The 18,168-nt window shown below is 60.3% G+C and overlaps 1 protein-coding gene across 4 annotated transcripts in view; it reads right to left on the bottom strand.

Annotated features, from left to right (window-relative positions):
- The window catches only part of LOC116241520 (uncharacterized), a 34,817-nt gene that overhangs the window by 12,333 nt on the left and 4,316 nt on the right, over window positions 1-18,168 (bottom strand). For 3 of the 4 annotated variants that reach the window (XM_090130307.1, XM_090130308.1, XM_090130309.1), the window contains exons 2-6: window positions 17,527-17,626; window positions 14,426-14,533; window positions 12,414-12,520; window positions 8,987-9,101; window positions 2,118-2,183 (exon numbers count right to left, since the gene is read on the bottom strand). In XM_090130307.1, coding sequence (XP_089986433.1) covers window positions 2,118-2,183; window positions 8,987-9,101; window positions 12,414-12,520; window positions 14,426-14,533; window positions 17,527-17,626 — 496 coding nt within the window. Of the gene's footprint in view, window positions 1-2,117; window positions 2,184-7,776; window positions 7,888-8,959; window positions 9,102-12,413; window positions 12,521-14,425; window positions 14,534-17,526; window positions 17,627-18,168 lie in introns of those variants that run through there. The other variant, XM_090130310.1, reaches the window with a different exon arrangement.

The raw sequence follows: 18,168 nt of genomic DNA, 5'->3' as shown, positions 1-18,168 counted from the left end.
AGGGCCCATAGGCATCACAGAGGACCCACAGGAACCCCATGGACCACAGGAATCCCACCGGACCCATAGGAATCCCACGGGACCCATAGGAATCCCATGGGACCCATAGGAATCCCATGGAACCCATAGGAATCACATAGGGCCCATAGGCATCACAGAGGACCCACAGGAACCCCATGGACCACAGGAATCCCACCGGACCCATAGGAATCCCACCGGACCCATAGGAATCCCACGGGAACCATAGGAATCCCATGGGACCCACAGGAATCCCACCGGACCCATAGGAATCCCACAGGACCCATAGGAATCCCACGGGAACCATAGGAATCCCATGGGACCCATAGGAATCCCACGGGACCCATAGGAATCCCACCGGACCCATAGAAACCTCATGGGACCCATAGAAACCCCATGGGACCAGAGGAATCCCACTGGACCCATAGGAATCCCACGGGACCCATAGGAATCCCATGGGACCCATAGGAATCACATAGGACCCATAGGAATCCCATGGGACCCAGAGAAACCCCATGGGACGCATAGAAACCCCATGGACCCAGAGGAATCCCACCGGACCCATAGGAATCCCACGGGACCCATAGGAATCCCATAGGACCCATAGGAATCCCACAGGACCCATAGGAATCCCATAGGACCCAGAGAAATCCCACCGGACCCAGAGAAACCCCATGGGACCCATAGAAACCCCATGGGACCAGAGGAATCCCACCGGACCCATAGGAATCCCACGGGACCCATAGGAATCACATAGGGCCCATAGGAATCCCACGGGACCCAGAGAATTCCCATAGGACCCATAGGAATCACATAGGGCCCATAGGAATCCCATAGGACCCACAGAAACCCCATGGGACCCAGAGAAATCCCAACGGACCCATAGGAATCCCACAGGACCTATAGGAATCCCACAGGACCCATAGGAACCCCATGGGACGCATAGAAACCCCATGGGACCCAGAGAAATCCCACGGGACCCATAGGAATCCCACAGGACCCATAGGAATCCCATAGGACCAGAAAAACCCCTTGGGATCCATAGGACCCATAGAAACCCCATGGGACCCATAGAAACCCCATGGGACCCAGAGAAATCCCACCGGACCCATAGGAATCCCATGGGACCCATAGAAATCCCATGGGACCCATAGAAACCCCATGGACCCAGAGAAATCCCACCGGACCCATAGGAATCCCACGGGACCCATAGGAATCCCACCAAACCTATAGGAATCCCACCGAACCTATAGGAATCCCACAGGACCCATAGGAACCCCATGGGACCCATAGGAATCCCATAAGACCAGAGAAACCCCTCGGGACCCATAGGACCCATAGAAATCTCATAGGACCCATAGAAACCCCATGGGACCCATAGAAACCCCATGGGACCCAGAGAAATCCCACGGGACCCATAGGAATCCAATGGGACCCATAGGAATCACATAGGACCAGAAAAACCCCTCGGGATCCATAGGACCCATAGAAACCCCATGGGACGCATAGAGACCCCATAGATCCCACAGCGCCCCATAGAGACCCCATAGGGACCCCATAGAGACCCCATAACCACCCCATAACCCCCTGGCCCTATAGCCACCCCATAAGGAACCCATAGAGACCCACTGACTTCCATTGAGTTCAATTGAGATACATGGAGACACATAGAAGCATCAGCCCCATAGAGACCCCATAGGGACCCCATAATCCCCATAAAGACCCCATAGACCCCATAGAGCCCTCATAGGGACCCCATAGGGACCCCATAGGGACCCCATAGATCCCACAGCGCCCCATAGAGACCCCATAGAGCCCCCATAACCGCCCCATAACCCTCTGGCCCTACAGCCACCCCATAAGGAACCCATAGAGACCCACTGACTTCCATTAAGTTCCATTGAGTTCCACTGAGTTCCATTGAGATCCATTGAGATCCATGGAGACACAGAGAAGCATCAGCCCCATAGAGACCCCATAGATGCCCAATAGAAACCCCATAGATCCCGCATAGACCCCATAGAGACCCCACAGGGACCCCACAGGCACCCCATAGGGCCCCATTGACGCCACGGGCCCCACAGCCCTGCCCCACTCACCAGCCCGGCGCTGTAGTACCCCGGCAGGTAGCGGTCGCAGATCTGCACCAGGCACCAGAACGCCGCCTGGGGGGAGCGGGGTCAGCGCTGCCCCATAGCGACCCACAGCGACCCCATAGGGACACACAGCGACCCACAGCGACCCCATAGGGACACATAGAGACCCACAGCGACCCACAGCGACCCCATAGGGACCCATAGAGACCCACAGCGACCCCATAGGGACACATAGGGACCCACAGCGACCCCATAGGGACACATAGGGACCCATAGGGACCCACAGTGACCCCATAGGGACACATAGGGACCCATAGCGACCCACAGCAACCCCATAGGGACACATAGGGACCCATAGCGACCCACAGCGACCCCATAGGGACACATAGGGACCCATAGGAACCCACAGCGACCCCATAGGGACACATAGGGACCCATAGAGACCCACAGCGACCCATAGGGACCCATAGAGACCCACAGAGACCCATAGCAACCCATAGAGACCCATAGGAACCCATAGCGACCCACAGCGACCCCATAAGGACACATAGGGACCCATAGGGAACCATAGCGACCCATAGAGACCCACAGAGACCCATAGCAACCCATAGAGACCCATAAAGACCCATAGCGACCCATAGAGACCCACAGAGACCCATAGCAAACCATAGAGACCCATAGCGACCCATAGAGACCCATAGGAACCCATAGAGACCCATAGGAACCCATAGAGACCCACAGCGACCCACAGCGACCCCATAGGGACACACAGGGACCCATAGAGACCCACAGCGACCCCATAGGGACACATAGGAACCCATAGCGACCCCATAGGGACACATAGGGACCCATAGAGACCCACAGCGACCCACAGCGACCCCATAGGGACACATAGCGACCCATAGAAACCCACAGCGACCCCATAGGGACACATAGGGACCCATAGGGACCCACAGCGACCCACAGCGACCCCATAGGGACACATAGGGACCCATAGGGAACCATAGAGACCCAGAGCGACCCATAGAGACCCACAGAGACCCATAGCGACGCATAGAAACCCATAGAGACCCATAGGAACCCATAGAGACCCACAGCGACCCACAGCGACCCCATAGGGACACATAGGAACCCATAGGGAACCATAGAGACCCATAGCGACCCACAGAGACCCCATAGGGACACATAGGAACCCATAGAGACCCATAGCGACCCATAGAGACCCATAGGAACCCATGGAAACCCACAGCGACCCACAGTGACCCCATAGCGACCCACAGCGACCCACAGCGACCCATAGAGACCCATAGAGACCCATAGCGACCCTATAGGGACCCACAGCGACCCCATAGGGACCCACAGCAACCCATAGAGACCCATAGGAACCCATAGCGACCCACAGCGACCCCATAGGGACCCACAGCAACCCATAGAGACCCATAGTGACACATAGGGACCCATAGAGACCCACAGAGACCCATAGGGACCCATAGGGACCCACAGAGACCCAGAGCGACCCATAGAGACCCATAGCGACCCATATAGCCCCATAGAAACCCATAGCAACCCGTAGAGACCCACAGAGACCCATAGGAACCCATAGCGACCCATAGAGCCCCATAGAAACCCATAGCAACCCGTAGAGACCCACAGAAACCCATAGGAACCCATAGCGACCCATAGGGACCCATAGAGATCCCATAGCAACCCATAGAGATCCCATAGCAACCCATAGAGACCCACAGGGACCCCATAGAGACCCATAGCGACATACAGAGACGTCATAGAGACCCATAGCGACCCACAGCGACCCATAGAGACCCACAGAGACCCACAGTGACCCATAGAGACCCACAGAGACCCATAGCAACCCATAGAGACCCATAGGAACCCATAGCGACCCACAGCGACCCCATAGGGACACATAGGGACCCATAGGGAACCATAGCGACCCATAGAGACCCACAGAGATCCATAGCAAACCATAGAGACCCATAGCGACCCCATAGGAACACATAGGGACCCATAGAGACCCATAGTGACCCACAGCGACCCCATAGGGACACATAGGGACCCATAGGGAACCACAGAGACCCATAGCGACCCACAGAGACCCATAGCAACCCATAGAGACCCATAGCGACCCACAGAGACCCATAGCGACCCACAGAGACCCATAGCGACCCATAGAGACCCATAGAGACCCACAACGACCCACAGTGACCCCATAGGGACACATAGGAACCCATAGAGACCCATAGCGACCCACAGAGACCCATAGAGACCCACAGCGACCCCATAGGGACACATAGGGACCCATAGGAACCCATAGCGACCCATAGGGACACATAGGGACCCATAGGGACCCATAGAGACCCACAGAGACCCATAGCAACCCATAGAGACTCATAGGAACCCACAGCGACCCACAGCGACCCCATAGGGACACATAGGGACACATAGGGAACCATAGAGACCCATAGCGATCCACAGAGACCCATAGCGACCCATAGAGACCCATAAAGACCCATAGCAACCCATAGAGACCCACAGAGACCCATAGCAAACCATAGAGACCCATAGCGACCCCATAGGGACACATAGGGACACATAGGGAACCATAGAGACCCATAGCGACCCACAGAGACCCCATAGGGACACATAGGGACCCATAGAGACCCATAGCGACCCATAGAGACCCATAGGAACCCATGGAAACCCACAGCGACCCACAGTGACCCCATAGCGACCCACAGCGACCCACAGCGACCCATAGAGACCCATAGAGACCCATAGCGACCCTATAGGGACCCACAGCGACCCCATAGGGACCCACAGCAACCCATAGAGACCCATAGGAACCCATAGCGACCCACAGCGACCCCATAGGGACCCACAGCAACCCATAGAGACCCATAGTGACACATAGAGACCCATAGAGACCCACAGAGACCCATAGGGACCCATAGGGACCCACAGAGACCCAGAGCGACCCATAGAGACCCATAGCGACCCATAGAGCCCCATAGAAACCCATAGCAACCCGTAGAGACCCACAGAGACCCATAGGAACCCATAGCGACCCATAGGGACCCATAGAGATCCCATAGCAACCCATAGAGATCCCATAGCGACCCATAGAGACCCACAGGGACCCCATAGAGACCCATAGCGACATACAGAGACGTCATAGAGACCCATAGCGACCCACAGCGACCCATAGAGACCCACAGAGACCCACAGTGACCCAGAGAGACCCACAGCGACCCATAGAGACCCACAGAGACCCACAGTGACCCATAGAGACCCAGAGAGACCCACAGCGACCCATAGAGACCTATAGAGACCCACAGCGACCCATAGTGACCCACAGCGACCCATAGTGACCCATAGCGACCCACAGCAACTTCATAGCGACCCACAGAGACCCACAGTGACCCATAGGAACCCATAGCGACCCATAGGGACCCATAGAGACCCATAGCGTCCCATAGAGCCCCATAGAGACCCATAGCGACCCGTAGAGACCCATAGTAACCCATAGCGACCCACAGCCACTTCATAGCGACCCATAGAGACCCATAGCGACCCACAGAGACCCACAGAGACCCATAGGAACCCATAGCGACCCATAGGAACCCATAGAGACACATAGCGACCCATAGAGCCCCATAGAAACCCATAGCGACCCGTAGAGACCCATAGCAACCCATAGCGACCCCACAGTGACCCCATAGTGACCCCATATCACCCCACAGACACCCCACATCACCACATATCCCCCCATAGACACCCCATATCGCCCCATATCGCCCCACACACACCCCACATCGCCCCACATCGCCCCATAGACACCCCATATCATCACATAACACCCCATATCACCCCATACACACCCCACATCACCGCATATCACCCCACAGACACCCCATATCGCCCCATATCCCTTCATATCACCCCATATTGCCCCACAGACACCCCATATCACCCCATATCGCCCCACATCACCCCATATCGCCCCACATCGCCCCACATCGCCCCACATCGCCCCACATCACATCACCCCATATCACCCCACAGCCACCCCACAGCACCCCATATCGCCCCACATCACCCCATATCCCCCCATAGACACCCCATATCGCCCTATATCAGCCCATATCGCCCCACAAACACCCCACATCGCCCCATATCGCCCCACAGACACCCCACAGCACCCCATATCCCCCCATATCACCCTATGTCACCCCACAGACACCCCATATCACCCCATATCCTCCCGTATCGCCCCATATCCCCCCACAGCCACCCCACATCGCCCCACATCGCCCCACAGACACCCCACAGCACCCCATATCCCCCCATATCACCCTATATCACCCCACAGACACCCCATATCACCCCACAGACACCCCATATCACCCCATATCCTCCCGTATCGCCCCATATCCCCCCATAGACACCCCATATCACCCCATATCCTCCCATATCACCCCATATCCCCCCACAGCCACCCCACATCGCCCCACATCGCCCCACAGACACCCCACAGCACCCCATATCGCCCTATATCAGCCTATATCACCCCACAGCCACCCCACAGCACCCCATATCAGCCCACAGACACCCCATATCTCCCCATAGACACCCCATATGGCCCCACATCGCCCTATATCACCTCATAAGCACCCCACATCACCCCATATCCCCCCATATCCACCCCATATCACCCCATAGCACCCCACAGCCACCCCACAGCACCCCATATCGCCCCACAGCCACCCCATATCCCCCCAGACACCCCATATCGCCCTATATCAGCCCATATCGCCCCACAGACACCCCACAGCACCCCATATCCCCCCATATCACCCTATATTACCCCACAGACACCCCATATCCCCCCACAGACACCCCATATCACCCCATATCCTCCCGTATCGCCCCATATCCCCCCACAGCCACCCCACATCGCCCCACATCGCCCCACAGACACCCCACAGCACCCCATATCGCCCCATATCAGCCTATATCACCCCACAGCCACCCCACAGCACCCCATATCAGCCCACAGACACCCCATATCGCCCCACAGACACCCCATATCACCCCGTATCGCCCCATATCGCCCCACAGACACCCCATATCGCCCTATATTGCCCCATATCGCCCCATATCGCCCCACAGACACCCCATATCCCCCCATAGACACCCCATATCGCCCTATATCAGCCCATATCGCCCCACAGACACCCCACAGCACCCCATATCCCCCCATATCACCCTATATCACCCCACAGCCACCCCATATCCCCCCATAGACACCCCATATCGCCCTATATCAGCCCATATCGCCCCACAAACACCCCACATCGCCCCATATCGCCCCACAGACACCCCATATCATGCCATATCGCCCTATATCACCCCACAGCCACCTCACAGCACCCCATATCGCCCCACAGACACCCCATATCCCCCCACAGACACCCCATATCGCCCTATATTGCCCCATATCGACCCATGTCACCCCACAGACACCCCATATCCCCCCATAGACACCCCATATGGCCCCACATCGCCCTATATCACCTCATAAGCACCCCACATCACCCCATATCCCCCCATATCCACCCCATATCACCCCATAGCACCCCACAGCCACCCCACAGCCACCCCATATCGCCCCACAGACACCCCATATCCCCCCATAGACACCCCATATCGCCCTATATCAGCCCATATTGCCCCACAGACACCCCACATCGCCCCATATCGCCCCACATCACCCCACATCGCCCTATATCATCCCATATCCCCGTATAGACACCCCATATTGCCCCACAAACACCCCATATCATGCCATATCGCCCTATATCACCCCACAGCCACCTCACAGCACCCCATATCGCCCCACAGACACCCCGTATCGCCCCATATCACCCCACAGACACCCCATATGTCCCCAAAGACACCCCATACCGCCGCACATCACCCCATATCGCCCCACAGACACCCCATATCCCCCCATAGACACCCCATATCACCCTGTATCGCCCCATACCACACCACACACACCCCACATTGCCCCACATCGCCCCATAGACACCCCATATCACCTCATATCATCACATAACACCCCATATCACCCCACAGACACCCCATATCGCCCCATATTGCCCCACAGCCACCCCACAGCACCCCATATCCCCCCACAGACACCCCATATCCCCATACAGCCACCCCACATCGCCCCATAGACACCCCATATCCCCCCACAGCCACCCCATATCACCCCATATCAGCCTATATCACCCCACAGCCACCCCACAGCACCCCATATCAGCCCACAGCCACCCCATATCACCCCATATCCTCCCGTATCACCCCATATCCCCCCATAGACACCCCATATCTTCCCGTATCGCCCCATATCGCCCCACAGACACCCCATATCGCCCTATATTGCCCCATATTGCCCCATATCACCCCACAGACACCCCACATCACCCCATATCACCCCACAGCCACCCCACAGACACCCCATATCGCCCCACAGACACCCCACATCGCCCCACATCGCCCCACAGCTACCCCACAGCACCCCATATCACCCCACAGACACCCCATATCCCCCCATAGACACCCCATATCCCCCCACAGACACCCCATATCGCCCTATATTGCCCCATATCGCCCCATATCACCCCACAGCCACCCCATATCCCCCCACAGACACCCCATATCACCCCATATCCTCCCGTATCGCCCCATATCACCCCACAGACACCCCATATCACCCCATATCCTCCCATATCGCCCCATATCCCCCCACAGCCACCCCACATCGCCCCACACGTCCCCATGGGCACCTCGGCAGGCATGTGCATGAGCAGCACGGCGGCCACGGGCGCCTGGGCCTGGCAGTAACCCTCCTGCGGCCGCAGCACCGTGTAAGCCTTCAGCACCCGGTACAGGTCCTGCTGCCTGCGGGCGGGGCCGGAAGGGGCGGGGCTTAAGGTGGGCGGGGCCGGAAGTGGGGCGGGGATTGAAGGGGTGGGGCTGGAAGTGGGGCGGGGCAAAGGGCTGGGGCTGGAAGAGGGGTGGGAATTGGGGGAAGAGGTTAAGGAAGCGGGGGCGGAAGGGGAGGGGTTCAATAGAGGTGGGGCCGGAAGGGGCGGGGCTTAAGGTGGACGGGGCCGGAAGTGGGGCGGGGATTGAAGGGGTGGGGCTGGAAGTGGGGCGGGGCAAAGGGCTGGGGTTGGAAGAGGGGTGGGAATTAAGGGGGAAGAAGTTGGGGGGGGGAGACAGATGAGGGGGCGGGGCCGGAAGGGGCGGGGCTTAAGGTGGGCGGGGCCAGAAGTGGGGCGGGGATTGAAGGGGTGGGGCTGGAAGTGGGGCGGGGCAAAGGGCTGGGGCTGGAAGAGGGGTGCGAATTAAGGGGGAAGAAGTTAAGGGGGGGGAGACAGATGAGGGGGCGGGGCCGGAATAGGCGGGGCTTAAGGTGGGCGGGGCCGGAAGTGGGGCGGGGATTGAAGGGGTGGGGCTGGAAGTGGGGCGGGGCAAAGGGCTGGGGCTGGAAGAGGGATGGGAATTGGGGGAAGAGGTTAAGGGGGGGGAGACAGATGAGGGGGCGGGGCCGGAAGGGGCGGGGCTTAAGGTGGGCGGGGCCGGAAGTGGGGCAGGATAAAGGAGGTGTGGCAGGAAAAGGGGTGGGGCAAAAGACTGGGGCTGAAAGAGGGGTGGGAATTAAAGGGGAAAGAGGTTAAGGGGGAGGGGGCGGAAGGGGCGGGGCTTAAGGTGGGCGGGGCCGGAAGTGGGGCGGGGATTGAAGGGGTGGGGCTGGAAGTGGGGTGGGGCAAAGGGCTGGGGTTGGAAGAGGGATGGGAATTGGGGGAAGAGGTTAAGGAGGCGGGGGCGGAAGGGGAGGGGTTCAATAGAGGTGGGGCCGGAAGGGGCGGGGCTTAAGGTGGACGGGGCCGGAAGTGGGGCGGGGATTGAAGGGGTGGGGCTGGAAGTGGGGCGGGGCAAAGGGCTGGGGCTGGAAGAGGGGTGGGAATTAAGGGGGAAGAAGTTGGGGGGGGAGACAGATGAGGGGGCGGGGCCGGAAGGGGCGGGGCTTAAGGTGGGCGGGGCAGGAAGTGGGGCGGGATAAAGGAGGTGTGGCAGGAAAAGGGGCGGGGCAAAAGACTGGGGCTGAAAGTGGGGTGGGAATTAAAGGGGAAAGAGGTTAAGGGGGAGGGGGCGGAAGGGGCGGGGCTTAAGGTGGGCGGGGCCGGAAGTGGGGCGGGGATTGAAGGGGTGGGGCTGGAAGTGGGGTGGGGCAAAGGGCTGGGGTTGGAAGAGGGATGGGAATTGGGGGAAGAGGTTAAGGAGGCGGGGCCGGAAGGGGCGGGGTTCAATGGAGGCGGGGCCGGAAGGGGCGGGGATTAAGGGGGCGTGGCCGGAAGTGGGGCGGGGAGTGAAGGGGTGGGGCTGGAAGAGGGGCGGGGCAAAGGGCTGGGGCTGGAAGAGGGGTGCGAATTAAGGAGGAAAGAGGTAAAGGGGGAGGGGGAGGAAGGGGCGGGGCTTAAGGTGGGTGGGGCCGGAAGTGGGGCGGGGAGTGAAGGGGTGGGGCTGGAAGTGGAGTGAGGCAAAAGACGGGCTGGAAGAGGGGTGGGAATTAAGAGGGAGAGGTTAAGGGGGCGGGGCCAGATGAGGGGGCGGGGCCGGAAGGGGCGGGGATTAAGGGGGCGGGGCAGGAATTGGGGTGATAAGGGGGCGGGGCCGGAAATGGGGGGAGGAGCAAAAGACTGGGGCGGAAAGAGGGGTGGGAATTAAGGGCGGAAAGAGATTAAGGGGGTGGGGCCAGATGAGGGGGCGGGGCCGGAAGTGGGTGGGGCCGGAAGGGGCGGGGTGATGGAAGGGGCAGAGCTTAAGGGGGTGGGGTCTGAAAGGGGGTGGAGCTTAAGGGTGGGTCAGAAGAGGCGGGGCTTAAGGTGGCGGGGCTTTAAAGGGGCGGGGCCAGAGGAGGGCGGGACAGGAAGGGGCGGGGCTTCAAATGGCAGTAAACAGGCCCTGATGGGTAGCCATGACCGGAAGTGGGCGTGTCCTAATGGACACTCGGGACCCGGAAGTGGGTGTGGCCACAGGTGGAGGTGGATGAGGGGGGTGTGGCTGGAAGTGGGCGTGACCGGAAATGGGCGGGGCCGGAAATGGGCAGTCAGAACCGGAAGTGGGTGTGGTCTCAGCACAGTCATTATTCCAAACAAGAATGAGACTGGAACAGGAGAAGGAAGAGGGGGGTGTAGCCGGAAATGGGCGTGGCCGGAAATGAGCAATCAGGATTGGAAGTGGGCGTGGTCTGAATGTGGGAGGCGTAGCAGGAAGTGGGCGTGGCCTCAGCACATCCATTATTCCGAACAGGAACGAGACTGATGGGGGAAGGTGGGCGTGGCCGGAAGTGGGCGTGACCAGAAATGGGCGGGGCCGGAAGTGGGCTGTCAGGGGTCGGAAGTGGGCGTGGTCTCAGGGGGGAGGCATGACAGGAAGTGGGCGTGGCTTCAGCAAACCCATTATTCCAAACAAGAACGAGACTGGTGGCGGAAGGTGGGGGGTGGGGCGTGGCCGGAAGTGGGTGTGACGAGAAATGGGCGGGGCCGGAAATGGCAGTCAGGCCCGGAAGTGGGCGTGGTCTGAAAGTGGGAGGCATGGCAGGAAGTGGGTGTGGCCTGAGCACATCCGTTATTCCAAAGAAGAATGAGACTGGTGGGGGAGGGTGGGTGGGGCTGGAAATGGGCGGGGCCGGAAATGGGCGTGTCCACACAGGCAGGCGGGACCGGAAATGGGCGTGGTCTCGGGGGGGAGGGGAGGAGTCGTGGCAGGAAGTGGGCGCAGCCTCAGCACATCCGTTATTCCAAACAAGAACGGGATCGATGGGGGAGAAAGTGGGGGGGAAGGGAGGGTGGGCGTGGCCGGAAGTGGGCGTGTCCTATCGGCCCACCAGACCCGGAAGTGGGCGTGGCCTCAGCCCAGCCTTCCTATGGGTTACATAGAATGAGAATTAGGGAGAGCGGGTGGGAATGGGGGTGGGAGCTGAGGGGGGGCGGGCCGGAAGTGGGCGTGTCCATGAAGTGGGCGTGGCCGGAAGTGGGCGTGGCCTCAGCCCATCCTTCCTATGGGTTACATAGAACGAGAATTAGGGAGAGCGGGTGGGAATGGGAGTGGGAGCTGGGGGGGGGGGGGCGGGCCGGAAGTGGGCGTGTCCATGAAGTGGGTGTGGCCGGAAGTGGGCGTGGCCGGAAGTGGGCGTGGCCTCACCCGTGCCCCCCGCGGGCGGCGAACATCTCGTGGAAGGGGAACTGGCGGTGCAAATCCTTCTCGATGGCGTCCAGCCAGCGAGCGTCGCCGGGCTGCCGCTCCAGCTCCTGCAATGGGGCGGGAAGTGGGCAGACATTGGGGGGGGGGGGGCGTGGGGGGACACTGACACCCATGGGGACCCATAGGGACCCGCTGAGACCCATAGGGACCCATAGAAACCCATAGGGACCCGCTGAGACCCATAGGGACCCACAGGGACCCATAGGAACCCATAAAGACCCGCTGAGGCCCATAGGGAGCCACTGAGACCCATAGGGACCCATAAGAACCCACTGAGACCCATAGGGACCCATAGAAACCCATAGGGACCCGCTGAGACCCATAGGGACCCACAGGGACCCATAGGAACCCATAAAGACCCGCTGAGGCCCATAGGGAGCCACTGAGACCCATAGGGACCCATAAGAACCCACTGAGACCCATAGGGACCCATTGAGAGCCACAGGGACCCATAGGAACCCATAGGGATCCACCGAGACCCATAGGGACCCGCTGAGACCCATAGAGACCCACTGGGACCCATAGGAACCCATAGAGACCCACTGAGGCCCATAGGGACCCCCTGAGACCCATAGGGACCCATATAAACCCATAGGGACCCACTGAGACCCATAGGGACCTATAGGGACCCACTGAGACCCACTGGGACCCACAGGGGCCCGCTGAGACCCATAGGGACCCATAGAAACCCATAGGGACCCACTCGACCCACAGGGACCCGCTGAGACCCATAGGCTCCCGCTGAGACCCATAGGGACCCATAGAAACCCATAGGGACCCGCTGAGACCCATAGGGACCTATAGGGACCCACTGAGACCCATAGGCACCTATAGAGACCCATAGAGACCAACTGAGACCCATACAGACCCACTGAGAGCCATAGGGACCCATAGGGACCCATAGGGACCCACTGAGACCCACTGGGACCCATAGGCACCCGCTGAGACCCCACAGGGACCCATAGCAACCCACAGGGACCCATAGGGACCCATACAAACCCATAGGGACCCGCTGAGACCCATAGGGACCTATAGAGACCCACTGAGACCCACTGGGACCCATAGGCACCTATAGAGACCCATAAAGACCAACTGAGACCCATAGGGACCCACTGAGAGCCATAGGGACCCATAGGGACCCACCGAGACCCCATAGGGACCCATAGCAACCCCCGGGGAACCATAGCAACCCATAGCGACCCCCAGGGAGCCATAGGGACCCACCGAGACCCCACAGGGACCCATAGCGACCCCCAGGGATCCATAGCAACCCCCAGGGAAACACAGGGACCCACCGAGACCCCATAGGGACCCACCAAGACCCCATAGCGACCCATAGCAACCCCCAGGGACCCATAGCAACCCATAGGGATCCATAGCAACCCCCAGGGACCCATAGGGACCCACTGAGACCCCATAGGGACCCACCGAGACCCCCAGGGACCCATAGCAACCCATAGGGATCCATAGCAACCCCCAGGGACCCATAGGGACCCACCGAGACCCCATAGGGACCCACAGCGACCCCCAGGGACCCATAGCAACCATAGCGACCCCCAGGGACCCATAGGGACCCACTGAGACCCCATAGGGACCCACAGTGACCCCCAGGGACCCATAGCAACCCATAGGGATCCATAGCAACCCCCAGGGACCCATAGGGACCCACCGAGACCCCATAGGGACCCACAGCGACCCCCAGGGACCCATAGCAACCCATAGGGATCCATAGCAACCCCCAGGGACCCATAGGGACCCACTGAGACCCCATAGGGACCCACAGCGACCCCCAGGGACCCATAGCAACCCATAGGGATCCATAGCAACCCCCAGGGACCCATAGGGACCCACCGAGACCCCATAGGGACCCACCAAGACCCCATAGGGACCCACCGAGACCCCCAGGGACCCATAGCAACCCATAGGGACCCATAGGGACCCCCCGGCCCCACCTGGAACAGCCCCGGGTGCCGCAGCTGCAGGTCGTGGCTGGCGGACAGCAGCTGCCAGGCGCGGGCGCGGAGCGACGACGGGATGCCTTTCCTGCAGCGCAGCTTCACCTGCCCCACAGCGACCCACAGCGACCCATAAGGACCCACACGGACCCATAGGGACCCATAGGGACCCATAGGGACCCATAGGGACACACACAGACCCATGGAGACCCATAGAGACCCATAGGGACCCATAGGGACACACGGGATGCCTTTCCTGCAGCGCAGCTTCACCTGCCCCACAGCGACCCACAGCGACCCATAGGGACCCATAGGGACCCATAGGGACACATAGGGACACATAGGGACACATAGGGACACACACAGACCCATAGGGACCCATAGGGACCCATAGGGACACACACAGACCCATGGAGACCCATAGAGACCCATAGGGACCCATAGGGACACACGGGATGCCTTTCCTGCAGCGCAGCTTCACCTGCCCCACAGCGACCCACAGCGACCCATAGGGACCCATAGGGACCCATAGGGACACATAGGGACACATAGGGACACATAGGGACACACACAGACCCATAGGGACCCATAGGGACCCATAGGGACACACACAGACCCATAGGGACCCATAGGGACCCATAGGGACACACACAGACCCATAGGGACACACACAGACCCACAGGGACCCATAGGGACCCATAGAGACCCATAGGGACACACGGGATGCCTTTCCTGCAGCGCAGCTTCACCTGCCCCACAGCGACCCACAGCGACCCATAAGGACCCATAGGGACCCATAGGGACCCATAGGGACCCATAGGAACACACAGGATGCCTTTCCTGCAGCGCAGCTTCACCTGCCCCACAGCGACCCACACGGACCCATAAGGACCCATAGGGACCCATAGGGACCCACAGGGACCCATAGGGACACACACAGACCCATAGGGACCCATAGGGACCCATAGGAACACACGGGATGCCTTTCCTGCAGCGCAGCTTCACCTGCCCCACAGCGACCCACAGCGACCCATAGGGACCCATAGGGACCCATAGGGACACACGGGATGCCTTTCCTGCAGCGCAGCTTCACCTGCCCCACAGCGACCCACACGGACCCATAAGGACCCACACGGACGCAGAGGGACCCATAGGGACACACACAGACCCATAGGGACCCATAGGGACCCATAGGAACACACACAGACCCATGGAGACCCATAGGGACCCATAGGGACCCACAGGAACACACGGGATGCCTTTCCTGCAGCGCAGCTTCACCTGCCCCACAGCGACCCACAGCGACCCATAGGGACCCACAGCGACCCATAGGGACCCACAGGGACCCATAGGGACACACACAGACCCATGGAAACCCATAGGGACCCATAGGGACCCATAGAGACCCATAGGGACCCACAGGAACACACGGGATGCCTTTCCTGCAGCGCACCTTCACCTGCCCCACAGCGACCCACAGCGACCCATAGGGACCCACAGGGACCCATAGGGACACACACAGACCCATAGGGACCCATAGGGACACACACAGACCCATGGAGACCCATAGGGACCAATAGGGACCCATAGGGACACACGGGATGCCTTTCCTGCAGCGCAGCTTCACCTGCCCCACAGCGACCCACAGCGACCCATAGGGACCCATAGGGACCCATAGGGACCCATAGGGACACACACAGACCCACAGGGACCCATAGGGACACACACAGACCCACAGGGACCCATAGAGACCCATAGGGACCCATAGGGACACACACAGATCCATAGAAACCCATAGGGACCCATGGAGACCCATAGGGACCCATAGAGACCCATAGGGACCCACACAGACCCATAGGGACCCATAGGGACCCACACAGACCCATAGGGACCCACACAGACCCATAGGGACCCATAGGACCAATAGAAACCCATAGGGACCCATAGGGACCCATAGGGACACATAGGGACCCCTGTTATGGGGCAGGAGGCTTCCTCTATGGGGCAAGAATGGCCCGCTATGGGGCAGGAGGAGCTGCTATGGGGCAGGAATGGCAGTTATGGGGCAGAAGGAGACGCTATGGGGCAGGAATGGCCCACTATGGGGCAGGAGAAGCTGCTATGGGGCAGGAGGATCCCTTTATAGGGCAGGAATGGCCCGCTATGGGGCAGGAATGGCCCACTATGGGGCAGGAATGGCCCACTATGGGGCAGGAGGATCCCTTTATAGGGCAGGAATGGCCGTTATGGGGCAGGAAGAGCTGCTATGGGGCAGGAATGGCAGTTATGGGGCAGGAGAAGACGCTATGGGGAAAGAGAAGCCGCTATGGGGCAGGAGGAGCTGCTATGGGGCAGGAATGGGCGCTATGGGGCAGGAATGGCAGTTATGGGGCAGGACAAGACGCTATGGGGCAGGAATGGCAGTTATGGGGCAGAAATGGGTGCTATGGGGCAGGAATGGGCGCTATGGGGCAGGAATGGCCCGCTATGGGGCAGGAAGGGGCGCTATGGGGCAGGAATGGCCCGCTATGGGGCAGGAAGGGGCGCTGTGGGGCAGGAAGGGGCGCTATGGGGCAGGAAGGGGCGCTATGGGGCAGGAATGGCCCGCTATGGGGCAGGAAGGGGCGCTATGGGGCACTATGGGGCAGGTAATGGGTGCTATGGGGCAGGAAGGGGCGCTATGGGGCAGGAAGGGGCGCTATGGGGCAGGAGGATCCCTTTATGGGGCAGGAAGGGGCGCTATGGGGCAGGAACGGGCACTGTGGGGCAGGAACGGGCGCTGTGGGGCAGGAAGGGGCGCTGTGGGGCAGGAAGGGGCGCTATGGGGCAGGAAGGGGCGCTATGGGGCAGGAAGGGGCGCTATGGGGCAGGAAGAGCTGCTATGGGGCAGGAAGGGGCGCTATGGGGCAGGAATGGCCCGCTATGGGGCAGGAAGGGGCGCTGTGGGGCAGGAAGGGGCGCTATGGGGCAGGAAGGGGCGCTGTGGGGCAGGAAGGGGCATTGTGGGGCAGGAAGGGGCGCTGTGGGGCAGGAATGGCCCGCTATGGGGCAGGAAGGGGCGCTATGGGGCAGGAAGGGGCGCTATGGGGCAGACCCACCTTCTGGTAGCGCTTGCTCAGCCATTTGTCCCAGTGCGAAAACATCTCCAGCCACTTCAGCTCCCGCTGCCGCGCCACGTCCACCGGCACCGAGCTCTCCCTGTGGGGCACAGCCCCATAAGTGGGGGGCACAGCCCCACAAGTGGGGATCCACAGCCCCATAAGTGGGGGGCACAACCCCATAAATGGGGATGCGCAGCCCCATAAGTGGGGGGCACAACCCCATAAGTGTGGGGGGCACAGCCCCATAAGTGGGGATGCACAGCCCCATAAGTGTGGGGGGCACAGCCCCATAAGTGTGGGGAGCACAGCCCCATAAGCATAGGGGGCACAGCCCCGAAATGTAGGGAGCACAGCCCCATAATTGTGGGGCACAGCCCCATAAGTGTGGGGGGCACAGCCCCATAAGTGTGGGGGGCACAGCCCCATAAGTGTGGGACACAGCCCCACAAGTGTGGGACACAGCCCCATAAGCGTGGGGTTCACAGCCCCATAAGTGTGTGGGGCTCTATCAAACTCTACGGGACGCTATGGGGCACTATGGGGCGCTATGGGGTGCTATGGGGCGCTATGGGGCGCTATGGGGGTGCTACGGGGTGCTATGGGATGCTTTGGGGCGCTATGGGGCTCTGTGGGATGCCA

Source organism: Phasianus colchicus, chromosome 40 (assembly GCF_987193195.1).
Source record: "Phasianus colchicus chromosome 40, bPhaCol1.hap1.1, whole genome shotgun sequence".
NCBI classification, from domain to species: Eukaryota; Metazoa; Chordata; class Aves; order Galliformes; family Phasianidae; genus Phasianus; species Phasianus colchicus.
Note: the sequence above shows the minus strand (reverse complement) of the source record. Positions and strands in the feature narration are given on the sequence as shown.